Source organism: Helianthus annuus, chromosome 13 (genome assembly GCF_002127325.2).
Source record: "Helianthus annuus cultivar XRQ/B chromosome 13, HanXRQr2.0-SUNRISE, whole genome shotgun sequence".
Classification (NCBI taxonomy): domain Eukaryota; kingdom Viridiplantae; phylum Streptophyta; class Magnoliopsida; order Asterales; family Asteraceae; genus Helianthus; species Helianthus annuus.
Window position 1 is genome coordinate 114,096,199 of NC_035445.2, and position 22,153 is coordinate 114,118,351.

At 38.3% G+C, this 22,153-nt stretch overlaps 1 protein-coding gene across 1 annotated transcript; it reads left to right on the forward strand.

Moving 5' to 3' along the window:
• The first annotated feature begins 9,315 nt into the window (after positions 1–9,315).
• LOC110901531 lies at positions 9,316–11,647 on the forward strand. The gene is made up of 3 exons (XM_022148352.1): positions 9,316–9,921; positions 9,978–10,647; positions 10,734–11,647. Exons 1-3 carry the CDS (start codon positions 9,316–9,318, stop codon positions 11,645–11,647), a joined length of 2,190 nt encoding a protein of 729 aa, XP_022004044.1.
• The last annotated feature ends 10,506 nt before the right edge of the window (positions 11,648–22,153 follow it).

Sequence of the window (22,153 nt, forward strand, 5' to 3'; positions counted from 1 at the left end):
GGGTGTTACCGAGCTACCAACACTCGGTTTCTGACCACCCATCATCTTCTCATAGAACTCTTTATGTCACACCCCGACCACGTAAAACAACAAAACGTGACGGAATCGTCGGGGAGTGTTGTAACAGAATCATTGTTTCATAACACATGGAAAAATTAAAATGTTGTTTTATTGATAAAAAGAGTTACAATGTCTTAACAAAAGATGTATAACAAAATTAACTAGTCTTGCATCTTTTATTGTCACTAAGGCCCAAGTTCGCCTATGTGTATCTTGATCAATCCTATGCATCATCTCCTGAAACACATGTAAAAATAAGTACATCAGCATAAAAATGCCGGCGAGTACATAGGTTTTATTGATTTAGGATTCATGACTTATAAGTTTAGAAAAAAAGTTGTTTAACAAAAATCAGTCATGATCCTTGTCAAATGTTTTGTTTTATTAATCATTTGAAAAGCGATGATAGATATGTATAGATAAAAGAATGATTGTAAGGTTAAATGAATAACCAAGTAAAAATGAATTTGTATAAAACAAAATGTTTTTGTAAAACAATGTCTTGTGAAAAATACGTTATTCGTGTAAAAATATGTAAATCCAAATTGAATGATTTAAATAACGCTACGACATGTAATATAATACAAGCACTTATATATAGGAAGTACCAGCGGCGTATCCACCATGCTTGTATCACATTACACACGCCTCGTTACTTAAATCACTTACCCAAACAAACCACCAATGTAAATTGCCCATGTCTAAACCAGTTGTCAAATGTCATTGTGAAAACCATGTCAAAATGTTTATGTCAAATGTCAATCATGTAATGTGTAAATAAAATGTCATGTATGGCAAGTGAAATATGTATCAACTAAACCATAGGTGAAAATGCACAAAACAATGAATTGAAGTAAAACTCAGTTTAAATCAATGTTATGTTTTGTGGAAATGCATGCTATACTGATACAAACATTTATGCGGTATTGTGAAAATTCCATACATTCAAGCCTTGAGACAGCAGGATAACCTTAGAGTAAAGGTTATCAAAAAGAAATGTTTTCGGATTCGGTCATTCCATCCATCCAAACAAACCTAGGATTTTAGGAACGGGATTTGTCAAGTCCTATGGTACCACTACCTACTACCGAGCGGCGTGATCAATGTTAATGAATGTACATTGTCCCATTTAAACAAACCAAATCTCATACCAAAATGTAAGCATGTGATGTGATGTGAATGTACTAAGTATGAACAAAATGAACATACATAGCATGTGATGTGATGTAAAACAATGTACTAGTATGATGAACATACATAGCATGAAAAGGTAATGTAAATCAAATGCACTAAGTATGCAACAAAGGACATACATAGCAAAAACATAATGAAATCATGTACTAATAGTGTACTAGTGAACATAGCAAGTATATGATATGAAAACATGAAAAACATGAAAGTAACAAGTAGGCACATGTGTTTCACCCCAAAACGTTTGAAAACAGTAAAAGAGGGGTCTATGTACTCACTTGAGGGTGCTTAGAAGTCTTGAACAACAACCAAGCAAAGCTAGAGGGATCACGGAATCAAACGGCACCCTATATAGATAACTACATAAATAACCGGACCTAAATCGGGGGATTGGATAGTATGAGGTTTTGTAAACCAAATGAGTATTGGAACTCATGTGATATGGTTTAATAAAGCCTACATACTAAAATGAAACCTAATCTAAGTGCTTAAGACCCATTACGACCCGTTTAGGTAGCTTATGCTACTTTAACGCGTCGCTCGTGTAACACGCATTCGGAACGCCTAACTAGCCCTATGACAAGTGAAATATGCCTTAACATGTTTAATATTGTTGCTAGATCAGTTTAGATGTCAAAAGTTACGTTACATATGCTTAAAATGAATTTATGCGTAAAAAGGGTATTTTGGTAATTTACCTAAGGCATAAGAACTACTCATCATACAACTATTTAAACGATGTGACCATAAGGTATCACCTCGGAAGGTTGTTCCCTATACAACTATGGTCACCTAAAGTGCTTGGTCGGATCCTAAAGATCGACCAAATGGGTCGGGTTCGAAAGTATAAGCGATTGTTTAGATCGCTTACCTTTAAGACCCTAGACAAGCACAAATCTAAAAGTGACGAGCTAAACATGCTAGAACATGTTTAGTTAAGTGAGAAAACAGGTTTGGTATTAAAACAAACGGTTTTAATACCCTAGAGTAGTTTGGTTACAAAATACGCGAGAAAACGTACTTTGGCTAAAACTACGACTCGTCACTGAGCCTAGATAACGTGGTAATCAGTAGGTATAGCCACTAGGGACTATAACCATCGTGATTACGCTCACGTTATGAAGTTCAAACGAACTTCGCGTTGACCATAAACTAGTCAATGCAGAAAGTCAAACGCAGTTTGACTTTAATGCTAAAACGAATGAAAAACGCAAAAGAATACTTACAGAGGGTCCCCGCAAGATTGAATTCCAAGTATTTCTCAGGTATGAAGTGATAATCACTCCAACTTAGAGAAAATCTCAGAATTCAAGTGAGGAATGAATGAAATGAAGGTGGGTATTTATAGGAGAGCTAGAACCGTTAGGATCGTTTATCGGGAAACGAGCTTCGATCTAGACCCTCCACTTGGGCCCATGGTATTGTTAAACAATGGGGCACAAGAAAACCATCAAATTTAGCCCATGGTATTGCAAAAATTTCATTAAAACCCCTGAATTCGACCCAGATTGCAAAATCTGAAGTTTCTGTCTGACAGGCTCTCGCGCCCCACGTAAGAATTTAGCTTGGCTTACGCGGGCCGCCTGGCCAACATTGGCAGATTGTCAAAACAGGTCCCTGCACATCAGAAACTTGCATTTCGACTCATTTTTTACACGTTTAAGCCCCGTTAACCTCATTTCAAGGCTCTAAAATGAAGTTAAAGTATAGGGAACTCAAAACATGCTCAAAAATATCTCGGATGTCGGTTCGTTTGGTCGTACGGTTGCGTTGTTCGGTTAATTACGACGGAAGTCGTAACGAACGCAAAAACGATCCAAATTAAGCGACGAATGGATTTTTCTCATGCCAAACACTAAAATAAAATATTTTAATACTTGCATAAATTTTTGGATGTCCGGATGTATTCAGAACGTAAGTTATGCGTGAAAATGCAAACTTATGCACTTTTTGACGCTTTTAGTCCCTGAATGACCAAAAAGTTTATTTTAGCACACCGAACACCTCAAAGCCTATTTCGAAGCTATGTAAAGGATGTTTAGGGTGTGTTTAACTTATGATCATGTTCCGGAAAATTCGTTACAGTTCAAATTGGCATACTTTCGCAGTTTGTCATATCTAGTCCCTGAAAGCGAATAGACTTGATTTCGGCATACTAAACCTTCCAAAACTTATTTCTAAGTTATATAAAGGTTATTTAGGGTATGTTAAGCCTATGTCACTATTCCGGAGTGTTTGTTGCATTAAACTGGTTATATATACGCATCAGTGCGCGTATAACCTTCCAGAAAGCGATTTAGAGCCCGAAATCGAACAAGAGTTGATATGTGCAAATGATACACATGTTTATACAAATCCCAAGTATGAAATACAATATTTCATTGGTTTGGTATTTGTTTGATGGCTGAAGTGACACAGATATCACACTTTAACCCCTTTGACTTTTCTGTCAATCATTTTTCCAAAGATGTGTTTAACTTTAGGGTTAAAGGCCTTTTCAACATCAAAAAACCATCAAATTTAGCCCATGGTATTGCAAAAATTGCATTAAAACCCCTGAATTCGACCCAGATTGCAAAATCTGAAGTTTCTGTCTGACAGGCTCTCACGCCCCGCGTAAGAATTTAGCTTGGCTTACGCGGGCCGCCTGGCCAACATTGGCAGATTGTCAAAACAGGTCCCTGCACATCAGAAACTTGCATTTCGGCTCATTTTTGACACGTTTAAGCCCCGTTAACCTCATTTCAAGGCTCTAAAATGAAGTTAAAGTATAGGGAACTCAAAACATGCTCAAAAATATCTCGGATGTCGGTTCGTTTGGTCGTACGGTTGCGTTGTTCGGTTAATTACGACGGAAGTCGTAACGAACGCAAAAACGATCCAAATTAAGCGACGAATGGATTTTTCTCATGCCAAACACTAAAATAAAATATTTTAATGCTTGCATAAATTTTTGGATGTCCGGATGTATTCAGAACGTAAGTTATGCGCGAAAATGCAAACTTATGCACTTTTTGACGCTTTTAGTCCCTGAATGACCAAAAAGTTTATTTTAGCACACTAAACACCTCAAAGCCTATTTCTAAGCTATGTAAAGGAGTAGGGTGTGTTTAACTTATGATGATGTTCCGGAATGTTCGTTACAGTTCAAATTGGCATACTTTCGCAGTTTGTCATATTTAGTCCCTGTAAGCGAATAGACTTGATTTCGGCATACTAAACCTTCCAAAACTTATTTTTAAGTTATATAAAGGTTATTTAGGGTATGTTAAGCCTATGTCACTATTCCGAAGTGTTTGTTGCATTAAACTGGTTATATTTACGCATCAGTGCGCGTATAACCTTCCAGAAAGCGATTTAGAGCCCGAAATCGAACAAGAGTTGATATGTGCAAATGATACACATGTTTATACAAATCCCAAGTATGAAATACAATATTTCATTGGTTTGGTATTTGTTTGATGGCTGAAGTGACACAGATGCCACACTTTAACCCCTTTGACTTTTCTGTCAATCATTTTTCCAAAGATGTGTTTAACTTTAGGGTTAAAGGCCTTTTCAACATCAAAAACCTTTTTGTCAGAATAAAATTGGTTTGAAATTTCAACTTTACCAATTTTCTTCTTAAAATTTTCAGCCCGAAGTGGTGGAAAATTCTCATCATCCACAGTCGCAACTGATTCTTCACCATTTTCTACAATCTGTGGCTCCTCTGATTTTGTGGAATCAGATTCATCGCCATGAGATAGCTCCTCTGATTTTGACCTATTAGAATCATCGCTAGAACTATCAACAGACTTCTTAACAACCCATTTCTGGTTGTCAGATTTAGCTATTTTCTTGTAAAATCTATTTGAACATTCACCAATTTCAAATTTTGAATTTTTGAATAATTTGGTTCTATCAATTGGTGGTTCAAACTCAATCACTTTCTCTTTTATTTTAGAAACTCCTTGTTTGGATTGATTTGCCTGAAAACACTTCATGGAAATGTGACCAGTTTTTCCACACTTGAAACAGGTTCGAGTTTTCTTCTTCTGATTCACAGTCTGCATTTCTTCTTGCTTCTTTGCAAGGAACTCTCTGTTTGACTGCTTTCTGAATAACTTTTCTTTCTCTTCTTCAGAAGATGTACCTGAAACAAATGTCATCTTTGATTTAAAATTGCGAACATATTTTTCATTTTTCTATTTTTCAGTTGGAGTAAAACCAAGACCTTTCTTTTTGAAATTACCGTTATGGTTTGGTTTCTTTTGAAAACCAGAACCAGAACCGTAACCTTTTTTCTTGTTTTCTCTTTGTTGAATTCTTGAGGTGTATTTTTTAGGTTTATCGGTAAGATTTAAATCTTTTATTTCAGAAATATTGATTTCTGTTAGTTTGAAAACCTTTTTTATCATCTCAGTTTTGACACCTCTTATTGGAAATTCCTCATCAGAATATAATTTGTCAGAATCATTCAAAGTATAAGCTACTTTAAATGTTTCATCATTCAAATTAGATTTTGATAACAGGAATTCTTTATCATAAACTCTTTTGCCCTGTTTTTAATTTTGACCCGGAGTGCTGGACTCCGACTTTGACTCCGACTTTGACTCCTCAATTTCATCGTTATCTAACACATGATCCACCACTTTCTTCATCAATTGAGATTGTTGATCAGTGTCAGACGATGTAAACGCGACATCAATACTTTCTGGCAACTTGACTAAGGACTCTGACTCCCACTGTAAGTTTGTAGCCTTTTGAACTCTTTCAGAATTTGGATTTCTGGGCAAATATCCATTTTCCAGCGGGGGTGGACACTTGTTATAACTGACACCTTTTTTCTTACCAGAATTCTTTTTGTCAGTCTTGTTCTTTGTGTCATTCTTCTTTTCGTTCTTCTTCTCGGAAGTCTTTTCTTCAGTTTGTTCTTTAGTCACTTCATCCTCTTCAAATGCCTTCATACCTTCAACGATAAATCCTGTCAATGACATAAGAAGTACATGAGTAACTTTTCAACAAACGATTTACTCTTTCAGTTTCAATTCTTTGAGTCTTCAGTTTTTGTTCTAGAACAGCACACTTCTCGATGTAGTTGTTCACGACTTTCTGTTTGATCATAAACGCTCCTTGAAGTGTCTTCATTGCTGTTGCCTGTTCTTCAATTGTATCATTGTACATATTCATTTCTTTGTTCAACACATCATAAGATTCCTTTAACCTGTTCATGTTGTTGATCAACTCACTATTTTTCTTCTTTATAATCTCACAGGTTTCGCAATCCACAGGAATCTCTCTGGCATCAACCTCTCCACTAACCTTGAACTTTGGAACTTCTTTAACTTTTCTTCTAACCACCGGAACATCTTCATCATCACTGCTGACCGGTGTTTTGATCTTTTTCTTTTTCTGTTTAGCTTTTTCATCTTCACTGTCACTTTCAGCCAGCATTTTCAAATGATCTCTCATTCTTTTTGCATAATATTCGGTGTCATCATCACTATCTTCTTCAATTCGGGCAACAAAAGCTGTGTGAACTGGAGCTTTGTTAGGATCATAATCATCCCAATTGAAATTCTCCCAGCTAAACCCTTCAGGTAACTTTTCATCATCTTGATCAATCACACATGCTTTAGCATCAGATGGAATATATTTATCCCTGTAGGTCCCGAAAAACCCGAGATTTCACTCAACGGTCCAGTCGAACGCGGAAAGTAAGATCAAACCGAAAAAACGAAAAGAAATTTTTCATTACAAATCTTAGTGTTGCTGCTTAGATCGCACACGGTTTCAACGAACCATCTGGTACGATCTTCGAGAACCTTGCACACAATCCCTAGGATTGTCGGGTACAAGGTTCCTTATTGGGGCTACATGATTACAAGTGTGAAGGAGAGCTCTACTACAATAACCTAATCAAGACTATATATAGGAGCCTCTACCCCATTGGCCCACATGGCCTAGCCCAAGCCCAAGTCATAATATAAACCAAATAAACATAATAAAACGTAATAAATATAAGCGTAAAACTCTAGACCTAACAATCTCCCCCTAGTTTTATGCTCTCTTTATTACGGTTTAGACGATCTCGGATGAGCCACACAAGTTACGGTTTTATTACGGTTTTACGCATACCAGATACGTTGGATCAAATGAGTTTTCATGAGGAAGATATATTGGTTCTGAATCATCATCAAAATTCGCCACAACGACAAAATGAAGAATGTGCGAAGCCCTGGACGAGTGTTGTTGCAGACGTCGTCGGGAATTGCTTGTTTGCTGATCCTAATCCAGTTCTGAGCAGGTCCTCGAGTTCGACGCAACAACTAATCCAGTAAACCTAGGGGGAGATTGTTAGGCCCTTGAAGGTTTATGGATTAGTAGCTTAATGATTAAGAGGGCTTATGGATTAGTGGATATTAGAGTGGGCTTATTTAGGTTAATGGGCCTAGGGTTTTGGGGGAAACCCCTTACTATAAATAGGAGTAAAGGTTGGTTCCTTGGTTTTAGAAACTTGTATTAGACAATTCCATATTGTATGCAAGTTTAAGCTTTTGAATCAATTCTTCAAATCTTCATCTTTATTGTTCTTGATTTCTTGAAGATCATCAAGTTTGGATTTCGCCCATCCTTGTTGATCGTTTGATATCGTTGTTTGATCCGGATTTTCGGGACTTACAATTGGTATCAGAGCCACTTTGATATCAAACTCTCAAGAAAAATTTGAATTTTGGTTGAAGATCTTCATAGTGTTCTTCGGGTTGTTCATCGGGTTCTTCAAAGAATCACCATATTTTGCTTTTTGATCTGTTTGGAAAAGTGTTAAAAATATTCATATCTTCATCAGATATCATCAGTGACATCATCATATCTTATCCGAAATCATCATCATCTCATCATCACAGACATCATCTTATCTACAACTGACAACATACGTCATCAATCATCAGACTCATATGTATCATCGTGCCATCTTCATCAGCCATTCATAGTTCCATCCAGAAATTCAATCCACCCCATATCTTCTTCAATCCGTGATCATCATTCCTTTATTCAAGATTCTTACAATTTCATCCGGAATCATATTTCATCATTCGTAATCATTCGAAATCAACCTTCTTCATCCGTAATCTTCAACTTCACAATCCGACATCATCCGTAATCATCCGGAATCGTCATCTCGGATCGTATTCGCCATTTCTTTCATCCGTAATCGGCATTCAATTCATCCGTAAACATTCATCTCCGGGTTGTTTCAACTCTCGGATTGTTTTTCATCATCGGCACCGTCTTCTCTTTCAGCAAAGACATCGTTTATGGTTTGAAAAGATTGAAACAGAACTCGTTCTCATACTTCTGTGTGTCCAACAACGAAACCTCACTCTTTCATAACCACCGTTAACCTCTCCGGTTATCTTCTCCGGCGAGCAAATCATAACCTGCATCACTTCACATCTCCTCCGGTCTTCATCACCACCTCCGACCACCGCCATTCTCCGAGCATCTTCCATCTCTCGATTCGTCATCACCTCCATCATCATCGATCATCTTCATCTTGTTAAGAACGATTGGCGGCGTCGGCGTTTAAAAGAAAAGTAGGGTTTGGGGTTGCCGTTTACGAAGAAGACAACGTTTTGTCGATTTTGTTTTTTTAATATTATATAATTATAATAATAATAATCATAACATAATCATTACTTAATCATTAATACTAATTAAAGGTTTTTATTAAAATATATAATATATAATTATAATATTATAAATAGTTTATTTTAATATTAATTAAAAGGTTTTATATAATATATTAAAATTATTAAATATTATATTATTATATTTTAAAAGTTAAAAATTATTTAGAAATCTTAAAAAAAAGGGGGAGTTTGTTCGCTTTGCGGTATAAGTTTTGCCAGGATTTTGAGGTACGGTATACGAAGCGGGATCGTTCGAATGCAAGTGTTCGAAATGTCTACAACCCAAACTCAGTACTCAAACATTGTCTTCAGCCCAATCATCCAAACTACCGTTAACTGCACTGCACCCCAGACACAAAATCAAAACCAAAACCAGAACCTGAACGTGATGGATAGTGCTGACGATTCGCCGTTTGAAATCATTATTTCTGAAGATGGAGCTGGAAGGTTGCGGGATCAAGTGAAAGAAAAGCTATTTGAGTTTATAGGAGAATACAATGTTGATCCTGTCGTGGAATTTGTGATGCGCTTGCTTAAAAGAGGGGGACGAAAAGAGGAAGTAAGGAATTGGATGAATACCTTCTTGGGTAATGATAAAGACTCCTTTGTTTCTTGGTTGTGGGATCATTTACAATCAAACCAAGATCTATACGCACAGTCAAAAGAATCTCATCCCGATGAAGTGGCGAAACATAAACCTCAAGCCCAGCAAGCTACAGTCAATAGTCCAGCATCCCAAGCCCAAGTCCAAACTCAACCAGACAAACCAAGATCGCTCATTGACACTGTCAACTATCTGTTGTGTACTGAACCTTGCAGGAATAGGGTTGCGCAACTTAGGGCACTCAATTCTAAAATGATGGATGATTACAACCGTGTCATGGAAAAGTACATCGGTCTTCGAGAGAACAATAAAATTCTCTATGAAAAGATTGACGCACTTAAGAAGGACATAGCTCAACTTCACAGAGACGTGAATCAACAGCAATGTTGGGTTCACGACTACAAACATAGACTCACAGTAAAACTCTTGAATGTGACTCTGTGAAGGGTGAGCTAGAGCTCCTCACTGGAAAGTATAAACAAAACGAGTTAAACATTAAAAAGTTTGATACTTCCAGTGACACTGTTCGTAATCTGTGCGATGTGCAACTTGCTTATAAAGAAAATACGGGTAAGGGTTTGGGCTACAAACAGGTTCCACCGCCATATAATCATAATTACTCAAGAATGCCTACTACTGAGCAAGAACAAGAAAATTATGATATAATGATTTATGGTAAACCGAGTGATTATGTGCCATGGGAGCCTTTCAAACCAAAGAATGCGAGACCCGCTGATTTTCAAAAACCAATGAATTTTGTTAAAAATGCGGATCAAAATTGCTCAAATGAATCGGCTGGCGAATCTGAAAAAGAAAATGAAACAGAACCAGTAAAAATGTCAACTGAGGAGCACCAAGAAGTTATGTCAAGTTCTGATTCCGATTCTGTAGATAACATTAACTGTTTTAGTACATGTGCAGAATCAGTGACAGTTGAAGAGCAGTCTGCAGTAGATGATGAACCACATTCAATCGTTGCTGATGTTGCTGATGATTCGGATGCTGCCAAACCCGATCATTATGCTTGGAATTATGTTATGTCTTCATTTGCTGAGGCTCATGGTGTTCCGACTAGAACTAGTGAATCTGGTGCTGTGATTTTAGATCGCAATGAAAGTGTTTTCACAAGAAACCTGATGTATCGACTGATAAACTAGAGACCTGTGTCTCAAGTGACTCAGAAAGTCATTCTGATGGTTCAGACAACTATTCTAGTGTGCCTGAAACATCAGATGATACATCAGAAACTCAAGAAGAGGGATCATCTAATGAACCTGACAGTCAAGTTGCAGATTCTGGTACATCAGACAACGAGCGTAGTACTTCTGAGAATTCTGAATGTGCCAAACACTCAGATTTAAGTAGTGCAACGCCCGAAGAGAGTCAAACAGTTTCAAACATAGACTGCTCTTCGCATGAGAAACCAGAATCAGCTGATGTCAAGGACTCGGAGGTTGACGAAGCTGAAGAAAAGATTTTCGCAGAATCCATTTCTGAAGAAACTAATGGGATCTCGAAGATTGAGGAAAAGAGGTCCATAGACATTAATTCGTCAGTTGATTCAAATGATGAAACTGAAGAAGAGATATTTGTGGAAACCTTTTCTACCAAAACTCCTGAAAAGATGGGTTCTGAAGAAAAGGAATCTGTGGAAGTAAATTCAACAGATAATTCAACTTTTGACCCCAAAAGATCAGACTCTGAAGAAAGTGTTTCTAATGAAACAAAATCTCCTGAATCTGTTCCTTCTAAGAAGAAAAGATCACGTAAAAATAGAAGACCACGCAAAAAGAAAGTTCGAAAGGAAAACCTAAGCCTCGGGCAAACTGAACCTAAGCTGAAGGGTAAAACTGTCGATACTTGCTCTTGTGCTGATAACTGTAAGCAGGGTTCTTCAAAGACAAAACATACACACAAGAAGTCAGCATCAAAAGAAAAGAAAGGACTTGATCAGTTCCCTGGAATAACACAAGCAGAACTAAATGTCTTTTTCTCAAAGAGACAAACATGTTTTAATTGTGGAATTCCAGGGCACATTGCTAGAAATTGTGTTAATCGGCCTTTCGTGCCTCACTACTCTGGTAACACACATCATCAGAAGGCTATGCATTATTGATCGGACGGAAATCGATTTTCTCGAGCCAAGCCTTCTGATGGAGACTGGAATGTAGTGAAAAAGAACAATCAAAAGTTTTCAAACACAAATGGGTTCCAAAGACATCACATGGAGTCAAAAGTCTCATCTTTATACAAAAATATGTCAAACAACAACACTGACTCTAAGATTTGGAAGCCCACGGTTCTTACTAGATCCCAGTCTCAGAGTTCACAACCGTCAACATCGACGTCTTCACCTCAAACCTCAAACTCTACTAAAAGTTATATGATCTTTCGTGAGGTTTCATACACTGATAACAATGGTCAACTCAGGTCAACAATGGCCTGGGTTCCAGTTTCTAATTAATCTCGCTAAGTGTGCAGGAACGGCTATGGAGGGCAATCGTTAGACCTTGGTTTATCGATAGTAGTTGTTCCAGACACGTGATAGAAGACTTATCCCAGTTGAATAACAAAAAAAGGGTATTCGATGGTGGATTTGTCAACTTCGCGAGAGAGGAAACTGGAAGAATTACCATGAAGGGTACTGTCAGAAACAGGGTTCGCACCTTCTCAGACGTCAATTATGTCCCTGATCTGAAGCACAACCTTTGAGCATATCTCTGATGTGCGACAAAAGAATGGAGGTTCTCTTCACGAAGAGTGGCTCGCAACTTCATTCTTCGACTGTTCAGAAGCCGATTTCTGAACCTGCTACAGTTATCCCTGATGGTGCACTACGTAATACTGAAGTCTCCTCAGGACTCTCAAACATTCAAGGAACTTCTCTGTTTCTGGGAGCAATTCCCTCATATTGCACTGTAGATCCACCGGTGATCAACAACGCTACTGCATCAAGTGAGGGGGAGCAATCTGGTATAATATCTAGAAGTTTCTTAATCTCAAGCTGCTGGTGTGCGATCCCACAGCAAAATCAAGGGGCATCGACTTATGACTATTCAAAATCAAACAAGATGATCCCGACGTGATAGTGAGAAACAAGGCACGATCGACAGTTCAAGGTTTCGAACAAGGTGAAGGTCTGGATTATGATGAGATATGCACACCGGTGGCACGTCTGGAGGCCATTTGTATTTTCGTATGATGAGAAAGAAGTTCGAAAGGCGCTCGTTGAGAGAAGTGAAAATGTTTTTGGGCTTACAAGTTCATCAAAACAGGGACATGAAGTGTACATCAGCTGGATACCAATTCTTGGGGGACAGTCTCATCTCATGGCAGTGCAAAGCAACAACACACATTTGCAGCGGAAGCAAAGTGCGTTGCAGCATCTGCTGCCAGCTGCTCTCAGGTTCTTTGGATACAACACCAGCTCAAGGATTTCGGTTTGACTTATCTAAACTCTGCTACTTATTTTGATAAGGATGTCGTTATCCAGATTATCAAAAAACCTGTCTTCTACTCTAAAAGCAAGCACATTGATATCAAGGTATACTTTATTCGAGATTGCTATGACAGAGCATTGTTTAAACTTAAACAGATCCACACTGATACTAATTCAACGGATCTTTTTACAAAACCTGTCAGCATCTTGAGATTCAATGTGCTTGTGGATCTTTTGAAAATGATGCGTTTTCAACGACTGAGCGACGACAAAAAAAAAAAAACAAAAAAAAAACAAAAAGCCAGGGTTTCTATACTAATGTAAATAAATAAGTAAATTTGCGCATAAAGTGTGATGCACAAATTTAGGGGGGAGAGGGACATATATGCATATATATATCTAGATACACATTGTTTAAGGGGGAGAAAAGCAAAAAAAAAAAAAAAATCTTCAAAAAAAAAAAAAAAACCTCAAACTCTTGTAAACTTGAATAAAGGGTTTTTATGTGTTTCCGTTCGGTAAATTTAGGCATAAAGTATTCTACTTTTGCACAAATTTAGGGGGAGAAAAAGTGCTGGGAAATGAAATGAATTTTCGTGTTAAAGAACTTGATTAACACACGTAAGGTTTCAATGTTAAATAGGTTCGGCTCCACTGCGATGTGTTGATAGGTCTGCCGCTCGAATAACAAAAGAAGCAAAGTGATACAAACATAATGGATTGGACATCTTGTGGGTAACAGACCAACGGTGTATGATTTCATGGTCTTAAATCCTGCGTTGATAGATAGCCAACATCTGAAGTTTCGGGTCTTTATACTGATGTATCATCCGGGCTGTCCCTCTGTTGCATCCAGATTATATGCAGACCTGGGCACAGTCAGGATATCTTGCTTAAATAAGCCCTTGTCAGATCTTCCTTGGTCTCTCTGCTGTACGAAAGTACTGACCTGTTCACCAGGAAGTCTGACAAAAAAAAAAAAACGGGGCCTCGTCAGATCTTCCTTGGTCTCTCTGCTGTACGGAAGTACTGACCTGTTCACCAGGAAGTCTGGCGTGAAATAAATAAAACTGAATAAAAGGATGATCTCAGTATACTCACCTGCTACGATGAACCGTTGTGCTTACCTTGATCGCGGGGGTATGCCTTGGAATGGGACACACAGATGTCACAGTATAAAACTACCTAAAAGCGTATCACAAAGCAAAAGGTTGAAGTTTGAGCGGTGGATTTAAGAGGACAAACATATCAACAATTGCGTGGACCAGCCTAAGTAAACGAAGAGCTGAAAAGTGTCACTTAATCAGTTCGAGAACGGTTTTGATCCCATGGCAGGTTCTCCCTATATTACTCCTCCATTAGTTTTCTATTATTAATTTGTTTTGATTTGATTATCACTTTGCTAAAAAAGGTTGCTCGGTTGGTTGGATTGTAGATTTTGAGAAAGATGTTTTCTGTCATGAAAAAGCAAAACATTAAAGTGATAGTTTAGCCTATTGTTTCGGATTGAGGCCCACTATTTCGGATAAAATGAATCAGATCCGGCCCATTGCTCTCGAATGTAATTCGGACCATTGTTCCGAGTTGGGGCTTGGCTGTTTGATCTCAGGCCCAATCCGAAACTCTATAAATTGTCAAACATTTCTCATAAGAGTCACATATTCGGACTAATCTCATCTCCTAATTATCTCGGAACCTCTCATCATCTTCGCGGATCACTTATTCGAATTACGAGGTTTGCAGGTTCCTATACTTTTCAAACCAAAGCCTTTGAATGCCACAATTGCCGAAGAGCATGACGTGCAACAGACACTTGCTGATGAGAAAGCTGAGATAGAAATAGAAATTCTAGATTCATACGAAGATGAATCTGACGAAGACAGTGATGTGGAAGTATTTGTCTCTGAGAATGTTGAGGAACCCGTTCAAGAATCAACATAAATGACAACTGAAGATCTTCAAGCCCTGATTGAATCCTTGAAGGATAGTATCGGAAACCCTCCTTCCGTATCTGTTCCTGAGATTGAAGATAATGCGACAGATGATGCTGAAGAAGCATCCAACAAGAAAAGAAGAACCGAAACAGCTCCTGATTTTCTTTCTCTGGCCCAAGCTCAGAACCATAGCCTACTATGCCCACCGATCTACAAGTCACTACTGCTACTCAAGAAACAAGCACGCAAGATCTCGATTTTGATTTAAAATTCGATTTCGATTTCGATCTCGATCTGCCTGAAACAACTCATTTGCAACCAGAAAGCTCAAGCGGCATCAGGTTCAATGTAGGAAGTTCCAGTGGTGCCGATTTCTCTGAGCATGAAGAAGCAGCCATGCGCTTTGCAGCCAACAAAATGAAATTTATTGAAGAAAGATGTTGCCCTGAAAGAAGCTCAGATCTCATCTTTGTAAGCTTAAAAATCAAGCAAAGATCAGACGATCGAGCAACTACAAAGCGATGTGGGTATGCTAATGTCTGTTGAAAGTTAAGATGGAAAGAAGTTCAAGAATGTAATCAAGAATCGTGTGTTTGCTGATCTGGTTTCGTTGCCTGGTGGTCCCCCTAGTTTTATTACGGTTTTATGCTCTGATACCACTTGTTAGTCCCGAAAAACCCGTGACATCACTCGACGGTTCAATCGAATGCGGAATGTAAGATCAAACCGACAAGAACAAAAAGAAATATTTTATTCAAAAACTCAGTGCCGCTGCTTAGATCGCACACAGTCTCTAGGACTGTCTGGTACGATCTCCGAGAACCTTGCACACAATCCCTAGGATTGTCGGGTACAAGGTTCTCTATTGGGGCTATATGATTACAAGAATAGAAAAGCTCTACCACGAACAATCTAATAAGACTATTTATAGGAGCATCTACCCCATTGGCCCACATGGCCTAGCCCAAGCCCAAGACCTAATCTAAACCAAAATAAACATAAATTAAATACAATAAAGATAAGCGTAAAACTCTGGACCTAACAATCTCCCCCTAGTTTTATGCTCTCTTTATTACGGTTTAGACGATCTCGGATGCAATGTGATTATCTCGGATGTAAATATGGTATATCTCGAATGACAGATTGTTGTCCGAGATGGTTTGTCTTGATGATTCGAGATACTTAATCTTCTATCCGAGATGATGACTTGATGATGAGATGATGTTTGATAATTGAATGACTCTGATGCTCGTAGATGATGATAACAGCTGATAATGTCGTTTGATGATGGTACAATGATGAATGTTGACAGATGATATTTCCATGCGTGACCAAAAAAAATTGTAGGGCCCAACCACAATCTTTAACATTTGAAGGATGAGATAAACCTTAAAACCCAATCACAACCTTCATCAACAATCAGGTGGGCCCTAAATATGATAATTTAATTGAAAGATGGACATTATTCAGTAATGATTAGCTAATCATTTGGCTTATATCCTTAGGGTGTAAGGGGCACTCCCCTAAGAGGGGAGTCCCCTCTCTTACGCTTAACCAATCCTCGTGTGCCACGTCAACTCCCTTCTTAAACTCCCCTAACACCCTAAATTGATGGCGGCACTCCCCTCTTAGGTGACTTGGTTTTTTATTAAAAAAAGGAAATTTTTCATTGGTCCATGAGTTCTCTCTCTCCTCCCTCTCTCCTCCCTCTCTCCTTCCTTTCTTCGGTGAATCCCCACCGATTTGGCCCCCCGATTTCACCTCCCCTCTTGGTTGGCATCACCTTACCACTCGGCGACTTTGGTCCCCGAAGGGAGTCACCGAGGGTGCCCCGGACGGCCTTAGCCACATAATCATGCCAACCCTTGAACATTTGTATCGTAGCCCAAGAGACACTCCTTTTCCAATCATGCAAATAAAACAAAAACATGTGGCCCAAATATCAATGAAGCTCATGTGGTTCAATTCTAACAAACCCTAGCCGACAAACAAGCAACCCAGCCGTCATCACCGTAGAACCCAACCCTCAACATACGTACATCTCCGTCACCTCCCTAACTTCGCCGGAGACACCCAAAATAAAAAAAATCACTGAGCAATGACCTCCAATCACTGAAACCTGAGCAACCGGCACTAAACCAACGCCGGAAATCACCCACAGTGCTCAATAAAGAAAACAAACCTGAAAACTCGGAAAAACATTAATGTCATCCGTCGTCGTCTTCATTACTATTCACTGTTCTCTGATACGTCCTTCGATCTTCGTCCCTCTCCATCTCGAAACCGCTGATAGACCCATTGTCAATAACCATCTGCTTCAAAATAACCACCATCACCCAGTTCACCGTTAGAGCTTGTGTTATCACAGGTTGCCGGAGTTCGTGGAAACCCTCAAAACCACGCCGCTACTGTTGCCATTCATCTCAGCTGCGAGTCACTTCAAACCCATCGTTATCCATCAGCATCGCACCACCGACGAGCACCTCACTGCCTCTCCGTCACTTAGCGTCTCCGTTGTTTATCCGCTTCCGACCACCGTACACCTCCTCTCAACTTCTTTTGCCATCGTTAAACATCATAGCACCTCATCCTACAACCATCTTACAACCACCATCTTCGTTCCATTAATCATCCTCCAGCCACCTTCTTCACCACCGTCATCTTCTACACCACCTCCGACCACCTCCATCCTTTTTCCGTTTGGTGGCCGAAACATCTACAAGACACACTCAGCAGTGTGTAGTTGGATGAATAGAAACATCACCAGATCTTGAATTTTTTAGATCTGTAAATGAAAACCAGATTTCATAAACCGGATATCTTACCTTTGACGAGCATTCATCCCCCGACACTGTGCAAAGCTTCTTCTTGTTCTTCGAGTGATATCAAAACCGAGCCTTTGAAAGACTTCAATGGCTCTGATACCACTTGTAGGTCCCGAAAAACCCGAGATTTCACTCAACGGTTCAGTCGAACGCGGAAAGTAAGATCAAACCGAAAGAACGAAAAGAAATTTTTCATTACAAATCTTAGTGTTGCTACTTAGATCGCACACGATTTCAACGAACTGTCTGGTACGATCTTCGAGAACCTTGCACACAATCCCTAGGATTCTCGGGTACAAGGTTCTCTATTGGGGCTACATGATTACAAGTGTGAAGGAGAGCTCTACTACAATAACCTAATCAAGACTATATATAGGAGCCTCTACCCCATTGGCCCACATGGCCTAGCCCAAGCCCAAGTCATAATATAAACCAAATAAACATAATAAAACGTAATAAAGATGAGCGTAAAACTCTAGACCTAACAGTCCCAGTTGAACCCTGTTGATGGCTTCTTTTCATCTTGATTCACCATACAAGCTCTCTTTGAAGATTCTTCAATCACATTCCTTCCATGTGCCGTTTGTGCCTGTTGTTGAGTTGGTTGTTGAGCAACTTGATGGTAGATGGCCTTCCGGTAGTAATCATTGTTGTTAAACGGATTTTGAGCTCCACTTGCCTCGCGATTGGTGCACTCCCTCTTGAAGTGTCCTTTTTCCCTACAACGAAAACAAGTGACTTTAGATTTATCAAAACCTAAAGTAGAAACATTAGCTTCACGTAGATCATCTCTTCCTGTGATCTGCTTGAATTTCTCAGCTTTCCTCAACACACTATCCAGGCACCATTTTATATCCATTAGCTCCATCTCTTCAGCATCGATCTGGTCGTAATCTTCCTTAGTCAGCATTGGATTCCCGATCCGACCTGCAACAAAACTTCCATATGATTCAAGAATAGTTCCCAACAAAGACATGTGACTTTTTGCAATTTCTTCTGTGTAATCTTGATCATCCTCAAGGTTCAAAAAAATATTGCACTGTAATTTCCTGCCATTCTTTGTTGTTGCCAAATTTGGATCAAATGATGGATATGAAGAAAAACTTGTTTTGCTGCTTGATCCTTTAGATGAACCACTTGATGAACCCTTTGCATTGAATGCAGTTTCAACTTTCGGTGACATGTTTGTCTTTTCATTCAATCCTGCTTTGTAGTACAAACGGATGTCTTGTTCACCATCAAACACTTTCATTCTTGAAATCTTTATCTGTTCCATCTCCTGAGCCTCAATCTTTTCAATGAATTTGCTAAGTGTCAGATTGCAAAAACCATTCTTGTTTCTTAGCATCATCAAGTATGTGCCCTAAGTTTCGTGTGGCAATGCATCAGTCAATTTCTCAATCAACTCTTCATTGTCTTTGTTGATGCTCACTCTTCTCATGTTTACCAACAAATTGCAATACCTTTCAATTATCTGCTTTGTGCTCTCATTTTTCAATCCTCGAAATAGATCAAACTCCTTCTTCAAAAGTGATTTTTTGTTCTTTATCATTTCTTAACTACCAACAAACTTTGATCTTAAAGCTTTCCAGATCGAATAAGCACTACCATTGTGTTGTAGCAAGACCAAGATGTCTTCTTTCACAGCTTGTAGCAGACTTAGCATCATTTTTTCATTCTTATATTTCTTTTTATCATCAGCACTCATGTCCTTGATGGCAATCTCTTCTTCATCGTCATTTGTCGGTCTAACGTATTTTGTCTCAACGCATTCCCAAGCATCTAAATAGTTTGCTTGTACCCAGTTTTCAAACCATCCTTCCCAACCTTTATATTCCTCGATGTTCATGAGTTTAGGCGGTTTTTGCATAGTCCCCGTTTCATTTTCCAACATTGTCTGCTGAGTCATAATGATCGGGGTAGCAAAGGCGTTGTAGAATTCCTCTTCCATGTTTTGGATTTCAAAAAATTGTCAAACAGTGTTTTCAAACGAAATCACAATCTCAAGCGGAATCCATGTTCAAACGGAATCAGTATGTTCAAGCGAAAACTCCTTTCGAGCGAAATATCTTTTCAAGCGAAATAACTAATTTCAAACAAAATATCTTATTTCGCTTGAATTAACTCTTTTTCAAGCGGAATCACTAATTGAAGCGGAATTAGCAGATTTCAAGCGGAATAAACAGAACTTTTCAAGCGGAATACCGTTTCAAGCGGAATCAATCCAATTTCTCAAGCGAAACCCCGGTTTCAAGCGGAATTAAGCATCTAATTCCGTTTGAAATGCTGCTGATGTCATCATCCTCAAGTTGTTTTCAAGCGGAATTATGAAAATTATCAGTTTTAGATCGATTTTAGGCCTGAAACTTTCAAGGCTTTGTTAAAACACTATTACGCACATTCTGTGAGAAATTTAGCCAATTTTAACTGTGAAAAATTTTGAATTTTGAAAAAGAAGGTGTAGAAATCAGAATTTGCAGCTAAATTGGTATGAACTCTTCCTCCTGAGCTCTGATACCACTTGTAGGATCGTATGCGGACCCGAACGAGTCGATCAGAAGAGTTTATCTCAATACGAAAGGCGGAAACAATCGTATCAAGTTCAATTCAGCACACATATTACTTTAACTGTCAATTTGATTGATATAATGACGTTTTACAGTGTGACGACACTTCGGCAGCACTTCGTTGCTCTGACCGGAAAATCTCATCTGATTTCGCTTGGAATGGCCTTTATATAGGCGATTAGATTCCGCTTGAACATGAACATGTTCATTTCAAGCGGAATTAACAAATAGATTCAAGCGAAATCAGCATTGATAACTCAAGCGGAATTAGAACATTTTTGATTTCGCTTGAAATGACATGGTGTCATTTCAAGCGGAATCACCTCTAATTCACACTTTCTTGTTTTTCGTGCCCTGATCTAACTAGTTCTATACAAGACTCAATATAAGACGAAGTCGACAGATGCATGCACCAACAGAACTGCAATGGCTCCTTCATTGCCCGAGAATTCCATTGGTTTACAAGACCAGAATTCTTCGTAAGAACAACCATAAGACATGGTTCTTCTTCTTTTTGGAATAGGCAATTGAAGTATGGCCAATTGTTTAGGCTATGACTGGGTTCAGTAGGTGGTCGTTTACTTCCACTGTTAGTTTTATTATTTTGCGCTTCCTTAACCGTTTTGATAATATATGGCATGGCCTCTATAATCCCTTGTGCCACTATGTATTGGATGGCACTGTTATCTAATTGGTTCCCGTTATTATCGTTATTTGGGTTTTCTTGATTCACTTCGTTGTCCATTTGGATTATAAACATTTACCAAATATTAATATCACAGAACAATATTTAATGCGAACAATCACACAAACAAACACATTAATCAAAATCATCGTACATCGCGACATTTACTCTATTTCATATATCTATATCTATTATAAACGACAACTGGAATTTAAAATACAATACTAGTTATGCATCAGTAGGTGATTAGGTTATCTATATGTTTTTTTTCAAACTACTCGCATATATATATATATATATATATATATAGGTAAAGGATCCTGTAAAAAGTCCATCTTTTGTAAGAAGTGTAAGAAATAATCTTGGAATGACAAGTGTCCCTCCTCTTAATTAATTCTAAAGGGTAGATTAGTAATTGTACATTTTTGTCATTTAATTGATTTACAATATAACTGAAAAAACAACTGGCGATGAGAATTTTTAGGGATTGATCGTTTAATCTCCATCTCCGATTCAGATCATCTTCTCCGACCATCTTGAATCATAGTCAATTTATCCAATTATTTTAAAACACCACGCCATGAATCTGATTATACAATGTCTCCATATAAAACACCATGACTTGAATCATAGATGTTTAAAACACCACACCATGAACAATGTCTACAGATAAAACACCATGACTTGAATCATAGTCATGGTGTTTTAAAATCTGGGAATGTTTTTGTATTGATAAAACACCACGCCATGAACAATGTCTCCTGATAAAACACCATGACTTGAATCATAGATGTTTTAAAACACCACGCCATGAACAATGTCTCCAGATAAAACACCATGACTTGAATCATAGTCATGGTGTTTTAAAATCTGGGAATGTTTTCTATTGATAAAACACTACGCCATGAACAATGTCTCCAGATAAAACACCATGACTTGAATCATAAGCGTTTAAAACACCACGACATGAACAATGTCTCCAGATAAAACACCATGACCTGAATCATAGTCAATTTATCCAGTTGTTTTAAAACACCATGCCATGAATCTGATTATAGATCTATTTATGATAAAGTATGAAGAAATTCGTTGATTTTTTGGAGATTGATGACGGTTACCATATAATTCGCTGATCTTTAGGAAGTTGATGGGGGGTTTTGAAATGGTTACCA